General features: G+C 44.8%; 1 protein-coding gene across 1 annotated transcript in view; it reads left to right on the top strand.

Moving 5' to 3' along the window:
• The window catches only part of ISX (intestine specific homeobox), a 37,225-nt gene extending 20,931 nt beyond the window's left edge, over positions 1-16,294 (top strand). The window contains exons 3-5 of the mRNA XM_024216787.1: positions 9,833-9,984; positions 15,110-15,226; positions 16,058-16,294. Coding sequence (XP_024072555.1) covers positions 9,833-9,984; positions 15,110-15,226; positions 16,058-16,294 — 506 coding nt within the window. The remainder of the gene's footprint in view (positions 1-9,832; positions 9,985-15,109; positions 15,227-16,057) is intronic.
• Positions 16,295-16,705: the final 411 nt, after the last annotated feature.

Below are 16,705 nucleotides of genomic sequence, written 5' to 3'. Positions count from 1 at the left end.
CTGGAAGCAGTTTACAACCATTCTGGTCATCCAATTGGGGCACAGAAACAATACCATGTGGCGGAGGCAACCAGTCACAAAGCTCAGGTAATTACGTCCAACTGTGGACTGAATACTCGCTCCAAGCATTTCACAAACAATCCAGTGCTCCAGCGTGTCTGTAGGAATTAGTGGCACCATGATCTCTTTGCAGCCAAGCAGAAGATAAGGGCTAAAGTCATCACAGGCTAGATTCTGACGTTAGGCACAGCCCTGAGCAAAAGAGTGCTGTGTGATTTGCTACTCCCAAGAGTAGCCCCGGGAGGCACTGTGAGTCAGAGTCCCCTCTGAGTTACAACTCCTCCCCGACTCCTCTTTTCCCCCTGGTGGTAGTTACTTACAGCTGGCCTATACCAGCAGCACATTGTGGCACTCCTACAGTGGCTAGCCAATAAGGAGGTGGAGCCAACCCTCCATCCACTGTTCCTACCCACCTGCTCCAGGGAAGAACTAAAAAGGCACATAGCCCTACTCATCTGAGAACCTGAGGTCTGGGTTGCTGTGTTGTGGTGTAAGAGGAATTCCTACTCCCTTGCATGGGTGCATAGTCCAAGTCACAACCTAGCCCCAAGTAAATTGTTTGCAATGAATAATTTGGCCAACTCTAATTTCTTAGGACCCATGTGATCAGCAGTTTTGCCAGGTGACCTTGGGCAAGTCTCTTCACATCTCTGTCCTCCAAATCCCATATCAGCAAACCAGGGCTCATGGTACTAATTGCATTTGTAAAGCTCTTAGAGATCTACAGAGGAGAAGCACTGTATGAGAGTCAGTTATTATTATTTAGTGCTGTTTTGCTGATTTTGAAGGAAGGAAGCGGAGATGTGAAGTGAGTGGTTTTTCCGTCTAGCACATTATCGCATGCCCCTGTGTGCATTTTTATACATACACACACGTATATATCTTTATGGCAGGTGTTTGGTGGTCAGCACTTGAAATCGCTCCTCTGTCTAAATAAACAGAACCCAACCGTCAACAAACTCCAGTAAAAAAAGTTCTCTAACAGTTCCTCAAGTTTCTGTGACTTCTCCGAACCAAAGCTGCCGCTATTTTGCCCAAAGCAAACAGGCTATCAATTATCATTAAAATTCTTGATGGTAATTGATTTGATCACTTTAGTCTTCAAAAGTCCCCACCACCACCGCCCCCCGCCATTGCTTTTTGCTGCAGTGGCAGCTCAGCAAGACCTGTTCCAAAACATGGTCCACATTTAATGGTCTCTCATTAGGGGGGAAAAATGCTCATTATTCTGCTTGCCTAAAGATGTGTCTGACCTGGTATTTTTAGCTTTCCTGCTCACACAGCTTAGGGTCCCCACCTATCAGTTTTTCAGCCACATTATCTGGTAATTAAGCATTGTGTTCAGTGCCAGGGTGAAGGCAACTTTATCCAGAGTGATTTGGGTGGAGGGAAGGGAAATCAAACCTTTAAAAGCTCTTGTGTACTGCTGCTCCATTTCTGCAATGCCTCAACAGATAGCAGCAGGATGCTAAACGCTACGCTTCACTAGCAGAAAGCTCTACCAAGAGCAATTTGTACATACCCAATTAGAATCAGTCTCCCTGCTTTAGCCGGTCCCTTTTAATAAGGGGTAAGGAACCACTTTAATAATAAAGATTAGCCATGCTGCCGTATGTCTACCTAAAAACCGCAGCACAAGCTCTTTGAAATCAGTAAGCAGTCTCTTTAAGTCAGAGGTGAGCCCCCACAGATATCTCTCCGTACCCAGACAGACAAATTTGGTTTTAACGCCGTCAGTGAAGCACAACATAATAACTGACTCTTTTAAAGAAGAGTGATCACTTCCACCCTGGTGTTGGCTGACACTAACCAAGTGTCACCATGAAAAACATCATTGAAAGTGACCTGAAGTACCAGCCTGGAAGTCCTGTAATCAAAACAGATTAAAAAGAGAAAGGAAGTCTTTTTTAAAGGATTTTAAAAACAACAACGACAGTGATGCCCAGTATGAAATCTCTTTTCTAAGACACCAGACATCCAGCCAGCTCAGGAACACAGAGAAAAATTGGTTCAAAATAACTATAACTAAACCCACCCCTTCTTTTATAACTATTTCCAAACATACTGTCACAAAGCAGGGCGAGTACTGGGCCCTGATCCTTTTGTACCCTAAGGCCTCTTTACAGTAGGCAGTATAAAGGGATCATTTATATGTCGGCTATGTCTACTGGTGTGGACAGCGCAATGTCAGCAGGAAACGCTCTCCCGTCGACATAGCTACCGCCGCTCGTTGGGGGTGGTTTAATTATTCTGACAGGGGAACTCTCTCCCGTCAGCATAGAGCAGCTACATAGGAGATCTTACAGAGTGCCTGGAAACCCTTCCATGGCTCTGACAGCATAAAGGAGACTTAAAAGTAGAATGAAGTAAAGGGGCCTTAGAGTAACTGAGACTCAGGCCCTTTGAGTTGTGAGCAGGACTATCCTAAAGGTACTGGCGTCCCAGGAAAGGAATTTTTGGGTGGCCTCTTTCCACTTTCCCTTGGCCTAGTGGTTTGGGGCGAAGCTTTAGATGTGAAATATCTTGATTTTAGTAAGGCTTTTGTCACAGTCCCATACGATGTTTTCATAGGCAAACTAAGGAAATGTGGTCTAGATGAAACTACATAAGGTGGGTGCACAACTTGTTGAAAGACCATACTCAAAGAGCAGTTATGAATGGTTTGCTGTAAAACGAGGGATATGTATCTGGTAGGGTCTCACAAGGGTCTGTCGTGGGTCCAGTATAATTCAATATTTTCATGAATGACTTGGATAATGGAGTGGAGAGTAGTACATTTATAAAGCTTGCAGATCACGCCAAGCTGGGAGGGATTGCAAGTGTAACCCACACACCTTCTGGGTGTGGTGTTCTGTCCCATCTAGTGGCACTGAGACCACTTAGAGAGAGTTAAATGAGATTGCTCTACAGGCTTAGCTAAGAGCCAGTTGGCTTTTAGCTCATGCTGTAGAGGCTCATGCACTAAGCTCTAGAGGTCCCCGGTCGTCGGTGTTACACAAGCACTTTGGAGGGCAGGATTAAAATTCAAAAGGACCCTTGACAAATTAGAGAATTGCTCTGAAATCAACAAGATGAAATTCAATCAAGACAAAGTACTACAGTTAGGAAGGAAAAAACAAATGTAAACTACAAAATGGAGACCTGTTCAAATATGTTAAGGGCTGTTATAAAGAGGACAATGATCAATTGTTCTCTGTATCCTCTGAAGATAGGACAAGAAATAATCTGGTTAATCAGCAGCAAGGGAGATTTAGGTTAGCTATTAGTAAAGGCTTTCTAACTGAAAGCATAGTTAAACTCTGAAGTAGGCTTCCAAGGGAGATTGTGGAGTCCCCAGCCTTGGAAGTTTTTAACAACAGGTTGGACAAATGCTTGTCAGGGATGGTCTAGGTTAACTTGGTCCTGCCTCAGCACGGGGATGGACTTGATGACCTCTCGGGGTCCCTTCTAGCCCTGCATTTCAGTGATTCTATATTATCAGCAGAGATGAAGTGGGAATCGGGATCTAAATTTCCACAAAGTTCCTCTGATGTTCTGATTTTATCCCAAATCCAATTATAAATAAACAGTCAGATCCTCAGCAGGTGTCAATTGGTGTGTTCTCATTTATTTTAATTCCACTACATTGATTTACACTAGTTCATGACCTGGCCCTTTCAATGTTAACCATATTTTCATTTAAAGACAGCTATATCTCTGCAGCATCTCTGAATGCTGACATAGCTAGCTGCCTGCGTTTTGTGGGGTTGGTTTCAGCAGACGATGAACCTGTGACTGAACGCCTTTCACAGGACACACTGCCCACTTGAATATCACTGGCTTCCAGGGGCACCCCCGGACATTTTTCACATGGTATGAATGATGCTCACTTTAACTTAGCATGGAGTCTACCCATATGCCTTCTTATCTTACACTAGGCAAAACCCTAGCAAACCCCCCTCAGGTCTGCCCCCTTCAGGTCTCCCCGCCACCCCTCTCCCGGCCGGCTCCCCTGTGTGGGCACTCATCACAGCTCCCCATATTTATAGCAGGTCTTGATGCTGTGGCTGAGTGAGTCCTGCAGGTGGAGCAGAGAGGACACAGGCTGCTGGAAGCAGGAAAAGGCCAGGCAGGCCCTTGTGGGGGCCTGGTGCAGGAGCCAGCTACATGGTAGCAGAAGCAGGAAGCAGCACTGGCCTCCTGACTGCCCACTCAGGTTTGGCTCTGTGGCCCTCCACCATGACTGGGGGTGTTGGGGGCAAATTTGAGTGAGTGGCTTTGCGACCTGGTACATGGGGGGGCACCGCACTGGTCAATTTTGGCCCCACCGCCCCACATCATGATGGAGGGCAATGGGGCCAAACCTGAGTGGGTAGTGGGGTGGCCAGTGCTGCTGCTCCTCACCACTGCCATCGATCTGGCTCCTGCACCAGTACCTGAACCACACCAGTCAGAACTCCGTTTGGACCCCCTCCATGAATTGGGCTGCAGGCCCATTAGGTTTCCTGTGCCCCGCTCCGGCCCTGCCAGTGGAAAACACCCTGCATAACATGCATAGGGCTGCAGGTGCCACTGCCAGCTTTTACACATAGAAATAGCTCAAGAAAACTCATATGTATTCTTATTTCCCCAGAGACTTTGGAAACAAATTTGTAAAGCCAATGTTACACTTCCAAAATGTTCTGTCTTATATCTTCATCCCACATTCTTTATTAGACTAATTTTGAATTCTGTTGTTTGCCATGGGATCTCTAAGCTAGGGTCCCAAGGCCAAAAAAAAAACCTATCAAAACTACAGTCAGAGAAAGTTTCATCTTGCGGGGGAGAATGCTAATGTACAGTCCCCGATTTTTTTAAAAATAGATCTTGTTTGAAAACATAAATAAAATGACTGATTAGATTTAATTGAAAATGCAGTCTTCTAGCTCTCCTCGTGGCAAAGTCCTTGATTAGTTCACGGCATTCTGTTTCGCCAGCCATTTCATTTCCAGTTGAAATCAAAGCCTGTCCACTCATTCTCTAGTGATCCATAGTTGACCTCAGGTTATTTTATTTTATTTAATTTGATGAGTTTCAGCTTTGAGAAACTGCTCTCAGCCCAAGTGACGCTCCCAGGTACTGTATGTATGTTCCCCTGTACAATACACATATTGGAAAACAGTTTGCCAAGCCCTTTCAAGAGGGATACCAGAATGGAGGATTAGGGCTGTTAGAATAATGCTGGAAAGATTTTTTTCAGCTCATCACAAAACCCAACATCATTTATTTCAGAGGAATAAATATGACACCACAAGCTCAAGAGAGCCTTCTGTTTCTGAAGGACATGCTGCTCCTGGACACTTCGCCGTCCGCTGATGTGACCGAGACCATTGAAATGGACACTGTGGGGGAGCACTTTCATTTGCTCAAATGTTGGCATTGTTTGAGAATACTGAAACATCCCAGGCAGTGGGACAGATCCTCAGCTAGTCTAAACTGACATAGCTCCACTAATTTGGAAAAACCGATTTCCACCAGTTCTGGATATGGCCCAACGTTCTCCAGATCATTCCCATTCCCACATTTTCCTTTTCCTGTGAATGAAACCTTAAGTTCCAACCAATCTTATCGATTCGGGAACAGTACTGACCTCTATAGCTGATCCTCCTCTGTAGGCTTGGCATTGTTTCTCTGGATGTTTTTGAGAAGTTCATGTAGCTGCCTGATTCCTGTGTCCGGATCAGCTGATGAACTCCTACCTAGTTAACTCTGCACCAAATGCCATGCTAGACAGCCACAGTACTCAGCACCTGGAAGTTTTTTAAGCTGGCATCCAGGACTAGAGGCTTCACGCTTCACCAATTCCAGTTTCTTGTCATAATGTTACTGACTCAAGTGTGTGTGAACATCTTATCCTCTAAGGGGCAGTTTACAGAGAGGAAACATAAATAGAAGGCCTATTGCTACTGTGGTCAGCTAATATGGCCATTCTTTTTTTCGCTCAAGTAGTAGAGGCTTGTGGTTTGGGGACTGAAGGTTCTAGCCCTGGTTCCACATTATGGGATATAAGTGATGACCGTGATGTCTATACATAAGCTGTTTAAGCAAGGACTATCATTTACTGTATGTTTGAATGGTGCCTAGCATTGTGGGGCTCTGACCTGGCTGTTGTTTAGGCGTTATCACAATGTAAATGTTAAATGACAATATCAGTATAGCATGTGGATTCATTACAGAGTGAGAAAGCATCACCGGCTTGGCAGAATATTGCCAATACCGTAGATCTTGCTTTTCTGCTGTATTTCACACGAGGGTTTGATGGCCAGCCACACTCATGGAGTTGTGTGGTGAAAATCCTCCAATGAGAATCCCAGAACTAAGTTCAAACTGAGACATCCACATGGAACATAAAGTGCCTAGAAATTCCTATTCTCAGCACCAAACGCCCATATTTTTTCCCTCTTCATGATGGAACCATTGCTGTTATATCCCTTTTGGCAACTATTTTCCATAGAGACTCCAAGCTGATTCAACGCTATAATCAGGGCTTCTGGGAGATCTTGACTACTGCTACCTGCAACATATGTGCACAAAAGTGTTTCCCATTTCAGTTCACTGCTCTAATAATGTCAAGAAGACTTGGTGTAAATGACATTTGCTCCTTGGGGCTAGTGTCAGGGATGAAGTCTAATGAATGGTGGCTTGATATGCTAGTGAAAAGTCCAATAGTTTGGATTTAATTCTTTGAGACGGGAGCTGTATCAGTTCATTCTGAATGAGATGCAGAGCTCATGACAACTGATGCTTCTCACATATATTCTTGCATAACTGGATCCATTTTTAAAGTACCTGAGATGTGCCAAAAAAGCTGGCATGTTTCAAGTGGAATAATTCACTTACCAGTCTCCAAGAACTATATCCCATTAGCCTTTCAAAAATCCCCTTATATCCTATTAGCCTTTCAAAAATCCCCTTATATCCCATTAGCCTTTCTGCCAGGGTATGGTCTCAGAACTGATTACTCATTGGTTTTCTATGTCAGCATGGTGACAAGGCAGTAGACGGGATTCCAGTTCAGACCATTTCTGTGCAAATTTTATTCTGTAGCCCAGAGAGCAATTATGTTCGTTAGGAAGCTGTGTCACATCTTTCCAAATGTTTTAGCCCCAAAGAGGTAAGTTTTATTTTAACAGTCAAATCTTCAACCAAAGCAGAAAAGGTAACTGGTTTTGAGAGAATGCAGTAGCCCTCTCCAGATAACTTTTCCCATTAGGAAGGATTTGCTTATAATTAAATTGGCAGTTGTCACCAGACCATGGAAGGTCAAAAGCTACTATTCAGATAGGTTGTTTTCTCCAGCAACATGCATTATACCAGTGCTCTGACTGCAGTCACCTCAGGTCAGAGTAGCAAGATCATCATAGTCACTCATGAGATTAGAAATGGTATGTTCTTATCATGCTTCAATTTTTCAAGTTCAGAAAGAAAACATGAATCGCAATACTAGGGGTGTATCTTCTCAAGCGGATCGATCAACAGCATCCTATTTAGGTGGAGAATTCTCCATTTCTGAACCACAAGTCCAACTACACATACTGCAAATTAATTAATTGAGATATCCCATCTCCTAGAACTGGAAGGGACCTTGAAAGGTCATCGAGTCCAGCCCCCTGCCTTCACTAGCAGGACCAAGTACTGATTTTGCCCCAGATCCCTAAGTGGCCCCCTCAAGGATTGAACTCACAACCCTGGGTTTAGCAGGCCAATGCTCAAACCACTGAGCTCTCCCTCCCCCCCAAATCAGCTGGCTCAAAACTGACTGCTGCAGACCCCTGCTCCTGCTGCCACTGCTCTGTGCAGGGCTTGCCTCCTTGTGCCACGTTAGAGCAGCCTGAGGGTTACTCTAACTTACGCTGCAAACAAACACTTCCTGCGGCTGTTATGCAGGCTTTAAGACCACTTTGTGCTGGCAGTTTGGCACATAGTAGTCACACCATAACAGAGTATCTGACCATGTAATTTGGCATTTGACCATGAGTCTGACTGACCATTACAATGTCTAGAACCAGATAAGGCTGTGTTCTGCAGAACTGTTCACTACATGGCTTTCCGCAAGGTAACTTTAAAAATGCAGCAAACACCCTGCTCATTATTAGTTGCAAGACTTCTAGTTAGTGGTATATAATGATGAAAGAATGGTATAGAGCAGTGGTAGGCAACCTATGGCACACGTGACGCCTTCGGCATGCGAGCTGATTTTCAGTGGCGCTCACACTGCCCGGGTCCTGGCCACCGGTCCGGGGGGGCTCTGCATTTTAATTTAATTTTAAATGAAGCTTCTTAAACATTTTAAAAAACCTTATTTACTTTATATACAACAATAGTTTAGTTATATATTATAGACTTATAGAAAGAGACCTTCTAAAAATGTTTAAATGTATGACTGGCACGTGAAACCTTAAATTAGAGTAAATAAATGAAGACTCGGCACACCACTTCTGAAAGGTTGCTGACCCCTGGTGTAGAGAGAGCAGGAACAAGTGATCCAAGCTGGAGGGGCCTGCTTGCACCGCCAACAGGAGATCATACGTAGACTCTGTACAGAATTCTGCTCTTACTGGTGTAAATAAGGAGTGATCCCATTGAACTCAATGGAGTTACACTGGTGTAACACTAGTATAAAGTCAGAATCAAGCCAAGGAGCCATCCACGTGACCTGTAACTTCTAAAAACATACAAACATGCGTACAATTGAGCTTGTAAGACAAATATTCCAACTGGTGGTTATTATTATTATTTATCATAGGTATTGCAGTAGCACCTAGAGGCCAGAGTCCCACTGGGTTAGGTACTGTACAAAAACATAATAGATGGTCCCTGCCCAAAATAGCTTAATCTAAGTTTAAAAACAAGTGGCAACAGGAAGATACATCAGACAAACCGAGGGAGCACAAATTAACAAAGAAACATACTAAGCAGTAGACACAGTGGTCACAGCAGCCTCATTGTGTGCAGTGGTTTTGTGTAGTAGGCAGAGGAACTAAGCTGAGACCAGCAAAAAAACTTCACTCGTGACCTTAAAACAAGATTTAAACACAGTTCACCAAAGGCAAACAGCTACTGCATTTGTGCATTGTGCCATTTTTCTTCAGCCTGACTCAAGATCTCCAGGTCAACAGAAAGAACAGGAGTACTTGTGGCACCTTAGAGACTAACAAATTTATTTGAGCAGTTTGTTAGTCTCTAAGGTGCCACAAGTACTCCTGTTCTTTTTGCGGATACAGGCTAACACGGCTGCTACTTTGAAAACTGGTCAACAGAGAAATTAATTTAAGTCAAGGGAGAACTTTGAATGCTTGTTTAAAATTAAACAAGTAGGAGAACTTGTATGCTCAGACTCCCTTAATGGGAGTATTCTATTTTCAGAGCAGAAAGCCATAGATAATTACAGCAAGGTGAGTCTGACTGGTAAATTTAGGGTTGGAAGACCATCTGGGTAACAGAGAGATTGTGATTGGGTTTTATGATCGGCACAAGGACAGGTGAAAAGGATGCTGCATGAATGAATCATTCAGTCATTTTACATCAATATATACTACAAGCATGTTATAGACTTGAGCGTTATGTGATATAGATGATTATAAGCACATTATTAGAAAGTAGTGTAGAGATGGTTATAAACAACCTGTTGGACTCTGTAACAACTGATTAACCATTTTAAAACATCTATAGTCATAATTTATTAACCCTTTATAAACTATTTATAACTGTACCCTTATAATACAGCGTGACTGATCTTTCACTGCTTGTACAGATGAGAGGAAAGGGAAGCGGAGAATCCGGACGACATTCACAGCAGAGCAACTCCAGGAGCTAGAGAAGATTTTCCAGGTCACTCACTATCCCGACATTCACATCCGCAACCGACTGGCAGCAAAGATCAATCTCCCCGAAGCCAGGGTCCAGGTATAGTCTGTGCCCCTAAAATGCCAGATGCATCACACCAATCCAAACACACACACACTGCAGCCATACCTTCTAGTGAAGATACATTTATAAATTGTCTATTATTAATCATTATTATTATTATTCCTGGCTCTTATATAGTACTTTTTCATCTTTAGATTTCAAAATGCTTTACAATGGAGCTCAGTATCATTATCCCCATTTTACAGATGGGAGGGAAAAGTATCTTTCACCCTCGATGGGATTAACCAAATGGTTAATAAATAACAGATGTAATAAGCAGCATATCACAGACATAAGTAATGTATTATAAATGTCAATAAGCAACCTGCTGGACTCTATAACAACTGACTGGCCACTTATTAAAATATCTACTAATTATTTATCAATCCTTTACAAACTCTTTATGTACATTCAATATGAAGTGTGACCCACATGCCTGTTCCGCATCATCTCAAAAATTAGCCCAAATGGAAACATAGTCTGTTACCTTTGGTAGTTCTCTGTTTGATACCATATGTGGTAGACCCATGGGCCACATTCACAGGGGGCATAAATCAGCATATCTTCGCTGGGCTTTAATAGAATTACGCTGATTTATGCCAGCTGAGGATCTGACGCCATAACCTTACTGCATGTGAGATCTATTACATTTGAAAGATATTAGCATGCAGCAGATTTGGACGCTGTTTACAAGACACTAGAGGGGAATGCCACGTACTTTATAACTGAAACGTGCTTAGCCCAATTCTGTATGGAAATCTTCCATCTGCAGGGCTAATCTACTCGCAGGATGCTGGTTCTGGGCTCTCTCTCCTACTCTGTGGGAAGGGTTTCCATACTACGAGGCATCCGTGTAAATGAATCCCAGTATAATACATGACGTTTAACACAGAGGACAGTTTATATGACTGGGACTGACTTTCAACTAGCTATCATTTTATTGCCTAATATTTCGATGACAAGAAGGCATTAGAATGGAACAGCCATACCACAGACATCGGCAGGGACAGTTTACTCACAATGCCCTACCAGTATATAAAGCACAAGAAGGGGGGCTATTCAGTGTCTGCTGTAGACCACCAAATCACACTGGAGAACAGGACGACCGGCTGCTGAAGTACCTATCTAGAATGTGTAGGGAAACAGCTGCATTATCATGGAGTACTTCAATTTGAGTGGCATATAATGGAGCTCTCATGCTGCCAACACTAAAACATTCTTAGAATTTCTAATAATTATAGATGACAGTTTCCTAACTCAAGCACTGTTGCACTTGCATCCATTATTTAAATGAGATTATAAGTTTGGTTGATAACAGTAACAGTATTGATGTGATATGCTTAGACTTCCGGAAGGTATGTGATTTGGCATTGCACAACATTTTTATTAAGATACTCGAATGATGTAAAATCAACATGGCACCTATTATATGGATTGAAAGCTGGCTAATTGACAGGTCTAAAAATGTAATTGTAAATGAGGAATCATCTCTGAGCTGGTGTTTCACGTGGCGTCCTGCAGGGTCCTGCGCTATTTATCATTTTTATCAATGACCCAAAAAGAAAACTTAAAATCATTGCTGATAAAGTTTGCAGATGACAAAATGACCAGGGGAGTAGTAAATACTGAAGAGGACAGGTCACTGATACAGAGCGATTTGGATCGCTTGGTAAACTGGGTGCAAGCAAACAATATGTGTTTTAATACACTAAATATAAATGTATACATCTAGGAACAAAGAATATAGGCCGGGGTGGGCAAACTTTTTGGCCTCAGGGCCACATCGGGGTATGGAAATTGTATGGCGGGCCATGAATGCTCATAAAATTGGGGATAGGGGTGCGGGAAGGGGTGAGGGCTCCAGCTGGGGGTGCCGGCTCTGGGGTGGGACCAGAAATGAGGAGTTCAGGGTGCAGGACGGGGCTCCGGGTTGGAGTGCAGGGGGGTGGGGTGAGGGCTCTGGGACGAGGCTGGGGATGAGGGGTTTGGAGTACTGGAGGGGGCTCCAGGCTGGGACCGAAGGCTTCAGAGGGCAGGAAGGGGATCAGGGATGGGGCAGGCTGTTGGGGCATGGGGGGGTGAGGGCTCTGGCTGGGAGGGGGCAGGCTCTGGGGTGGGGCTGGGGATGAGGGGCTTGGGGTACAAGAGGGGGCTCTGGGCTGGGATCGAGGGGTTCAGAGGGTGGGAGGGGGATCAGGGCTGTGGCAGGGGATTGGGGCACAGGGGCGTTCAGGGTGCAGGCTCCAGGCAGCGCCTATCACAAGCAGCTCCAGGAAGCATGTCCCCCCTCTGGCTCCGAGGCACGGCCAGGCGGCTCTGCGCACTGCCCCGTCTGCAGGTGCCACTCCTGCAGCTCCCATTGGCCGGGAACCGCGGTCAATGGGAGCTGTGGGGGCGGCGCCTGCGGATGGGGCAGCGCACAGAGCTGCCTGGCCATGCCTCTGCGTACTACGAAGAAGCCGGAGAGGGGTGATGCTGGCTGCTTCCTGGGCACCATGCAGAGTGTGGCAAGCCCCCAACCCTGCTCCCCGGCTGGAGCACCGGAGCGGGGCAAACCCTCGACCCCGCTCTCCGGCGGGAGCTGAGGGCCGGATTAAATGGTCTGACGGGCCGGATGTGGCCCACAGGCCGTAGTTTTCCCACCCCTGATATAGGCCATACTTACAGAATGGGGGACTCTATCCTGGGAAGCAGTGACCCTGAAAAAGAGTTGGAGATCATGGTGGATAACCAGCTGAACATGATCTCTGTGTGATCCTGTTGCAAAAAGGGCTAATGCACATAGGCGCCGACTCCATGGGTGCTCCGGAGCTGGAGCATCCACAGGAAAAAAATTGTGGGTTCTGAGCACCCACCGGCAGCCCCCCTACCAGAACCGTCCCCTCCCCACAGTGTCTCCTGCCTGCCGGCGGGCCACACAGATCAGTGCCTCCTCCTCCCTCCCTCCCAGCACCTACCGCCTGCCACGGATCAGCTGTTTTGCGATGTCTGCAGGTGCTGGGGGGTGGGGGGAGGAGCGAGGGCAGAAGTGGGCAGGGAAGGGGCGGGGCAAGAAGAGGTGGTGAAGAAGTGGGGCGGAGCGAGGGTGGGAAGAAGCAGGGTGGGGCCTTGGGGAAAGGGGTGGACTGGGGGACAGGGCCTGGGCAGAGCCAGGTGGCGCACCCCTTGGCAGATTAGAAACTCGACGCCTATGCTAATGCATACCTTAGATATATAAACAGGGAAATCTCAAGTAGGTGTAGAGAGGTTATATTACTTCACACTGATGCAATCACTGTTGAAATTATGTGTCCATTTCTGGTGTCCACAATTCAAGAAGGATGTTGAAAAACTGGAGAGGGTTCAGAGAAGAGCCTTGAGAAGGATTCAATGATTGGAAATCATGCCTTCTAATGAGAGACTCAAAAAGCTCGATCTGATTAGTTTAACAAAGAGAAGGTTAAGAGGTGATGTGGTCAGGCTATCAGTACTTACATGGGGAACAAAAATTTTATAAGAGAGGTCTCTTCAATCTAGCAGACAAGGGTATAACAAGATCCAATGGGTGGAAGTTGAAAATTCTAGCCGGAAATAAGGTGTAAATTTTTAACAGTGAGGGTAATTAACCATTGGAACAAGTTACCAAGGGTCATGGCAGATTCTCCATCAATGGAAATTTTTAAAATCAAGACTGGATGTTTTTCAAAAAGATCTGCTCTAGTTTAACCACAGCTATTGGACCTGATGCAGGAATTAACTCAGGGAAATCTTATGGCCTGCATTATGCAGGAGGTCAGACTAGAGGATCACAATAGTCCTTTCTGGCCTTATAATCTCTGAATATGCCTCAAAATACTAACTTTGGAAAGATCACCATAAAGGGTGAGAAGGTAGCTGAGTCTTCATGGCCCATTCCATCTTTGACCATTCTGTAAATAATCCAGAAAGGGGTTATTTTGTGGTGCATTTTGTCATAGGAATCCTGTCCACTAGATACTGGACTAAGTTGTTTCACACATATGTTCCAATACATATACAAACTCATACACAAGTTTGTCTTTTCAGGAGCTTTTAGCCAATAGCAACATAGCAGACACCTGACATTCCAAGTAATTCATGTGAAAGAGATGCAGAAATAATTAACCTGTTTGTTGCTGGATTTTATTAAAAAATCACATATTCAACAGTAACTACTTTTGGTTACTAATTTCCTTTGTTCAGTTTGAACCACTTACCAAGGAATGAAAGACTTGCATTCCATTCACGAGCTCCTGACACAAAAGAAGGTGGGTTTAAATATTTTTGACCAAGCAATGCAACCAATGATACACCCATGTACCGCTATAGTGGTTAGTCTGTAAATATTTAGCCATGTCTCTAGAACTAGCCAGGAAGATCAAGTCAGCTGGTAGACAGATGCTTCTTGGAGAAAAGTAGGAGTCTTTTAGCTAGGGCAAGTTTAATGGGTAAAATTTTCAATAGCACTTGAGTGACTTAGGCTCAAGTCCCAATGAGACACAGACTCCTTAAATCATTCTAGTGCTTTAAAATTTTTTACCTGGTAGTATAGAAAGAAGTGTCATCAATATAGTTCAGTTGGTAACACTTTCATCATGAGCCAGTAGATCATCCAACTGAACCTTCCACCAGGTCTTTCATTGTTATGTCCGCTGCTAAAACTGCTCTCCCATGCTGGGGAAAGGAGCAGTGTTGTACTAGGGGCTATGCCCTTCAGGAAAAGCATTAAAATAAAGCCCCCTCAATATGTCTCTGATTGCTGTTTATAGATCCCGTATCACTTTCCCAAAAGGATAATGGAAAGCCCCTGTATCCTGGCTGACAGACCTCGCGCAATGTGCGCTATTGCTGATCAAACAATGGTTGCCATGTCTGTCCAAACACAGATACTACACAGCCTGTCCATTACCTATAGTATGAAAGGTGTATTGTGAAAGCAAATTCTTTTCGGTAGATTGGGCCATTAGCCATACAGGCCTCTCCACCCTGGACGCTTGTCACTCTCCATCAAGTCTTCAAAGAGTATCAGAAATGGCTCTTTGAAACAGATGTGAACTTTTCTTTTGACCTGTCTTATTCCTGCCATACCTTCATTTGCCTTCCCTCCTTCCCCCCCTGCACCCAGATCTGGTTCCAGAACCAGCGAGCAAAGTGGAGGAAACATGAAAAATTTGGCTATTTTGGTGGTCTCCAGCATCTGACCGAAGCCGATTTCATTCCAGCTCCAAAGTTGGAAATCACAGTGAGTATGGGAGGCCATGTGTAAAGGAAGTGAGCAAGACAGAGAGACTCACCCTTTTCAGTATCACGCCCTTGTCCAGCTGTTACCTGAGGGAGGGGGAAGAAAAGAAAGAGTCTTTGTGACCCAGAAGAATTCCATTTTTTCTCAGAGAGAGACATTGTGTCATTCCTCCTGAAACTAAGTCTATTCAGTGCATATTTGGGGAGGCGTCTCTTTGCGGAAATATTGTTTCCTCCTTTTATTTCCAAGCCCTTTCCCCAAAAAGTCTGCACTGGACCAACCTGTCCTTCCAGATGAACTTTAATTAGACACATGGAGATCAATCAAGAGTAATACAATGCACTTCATCCCTTCAGGGGCTGAACATGTTGTCTCTGGGGCCCTCACCTTTTTGATATCCGTTTTTGAGCAGCCATTTGAGAGGAGGAACACCTTGCAGAAGCCATAGGCTAGAAGAGGACTAGATAGGGACTTTGGTGTAGGCAACCATACCACCTCATTTTTGTACAAAATCCTTGCTATGTTCACCCTGTTATGTTAATCTGTGCTTGTTTGCCCTGGTATTGTTCCCTAGATTGGACAGCTTTATCCAGGTTGGTACACGCGATATCTCTCTCCTATTTCAGGAGTGAGTGAGGTTCTGTGGCCTGCAATGTGCAGGTCCGACTAGATGATCAAGATGGTCCCTTCTGACCTTAAAGTCTACGAGTCCTTAGTTTTCATTGCTGAACACTGGGAAAATTCCTGGGCTGCTCGTAAATTACATCTAACTAAAGGTCTGCCTTGACTTTTTAAAGAATTCTCTTCTGTTTTTTTCCCCACTTATGACAGGGTTCCAGCCCGATGCCCAGCAACGTCCGTGCTGCAGGCCCCCCCATTGAGTATTACTCACCAGCCCAAGGGTATCTGACGTCAGCCTGGCTGCCCAACACATTGCCTTTTGCTCCCACACACTTGGACCCGCTGCCCTTCCCTAAATGTTATCTGTTCTTTGACTACCTCCCTCCATATGGCATCCCTCTGCCCCAGAAGACTGAATGGAACAGTATTTGTGCCAGTTCCACATAAAAGAGGATGAGGAGGAGCAGGAGTGGGAGACTCGGGGGGCATCCTTTGGTCATTTCTGACAGATCATATTCATGGGCAGGTGGGGTTCTCTTTGGAACAGGGCTGCTCAGCCTTTGGATGGCGTGTGGTGCGAAGCCAGCTTGGCATAGCAGTAATATTGTAGCAGAAAACCAAAGCCACGCTAACACCATAGAGCACCACTGAACCTTGGAAAGTGCTCTATCATCATCCTTAAGAAGAGTGTACTTTGAAACAATATGACTTTACAGAGGTCATGTACCTAATGGGATAGTGCATTAAGCAGTCCTGGTGAAGAGCTGAAACTTTCTTCAGCCCTCAGAAAACACCGTATGATCTTGTTGCATGGATGATCTGAGGCATTGAGATTTTAGCAGGTTGAATTCCTGTGCT

Source organism: Terrapene carolina, unplaced genomic scaffold (assembly GCF_002925995.2).
Source record: "Terrapene carolina triunguis isolate 2854851 unplaced genomic scaffold, T_m_triunguis-2.0 Scaffold247, whole genome shotgun sequence".
In the NCBI taxonomy this organism is placed as follows: Eukaryota; Metazoa; Chordata; order Testudines; family Emydidae; genus Terrapene; species Terrapene triunguis.
The sequence above is the reverse complement of the archived record's forward strand: the minus strand, read 5'-3'. Positions and strand labels throughout refer to the sequence as shown.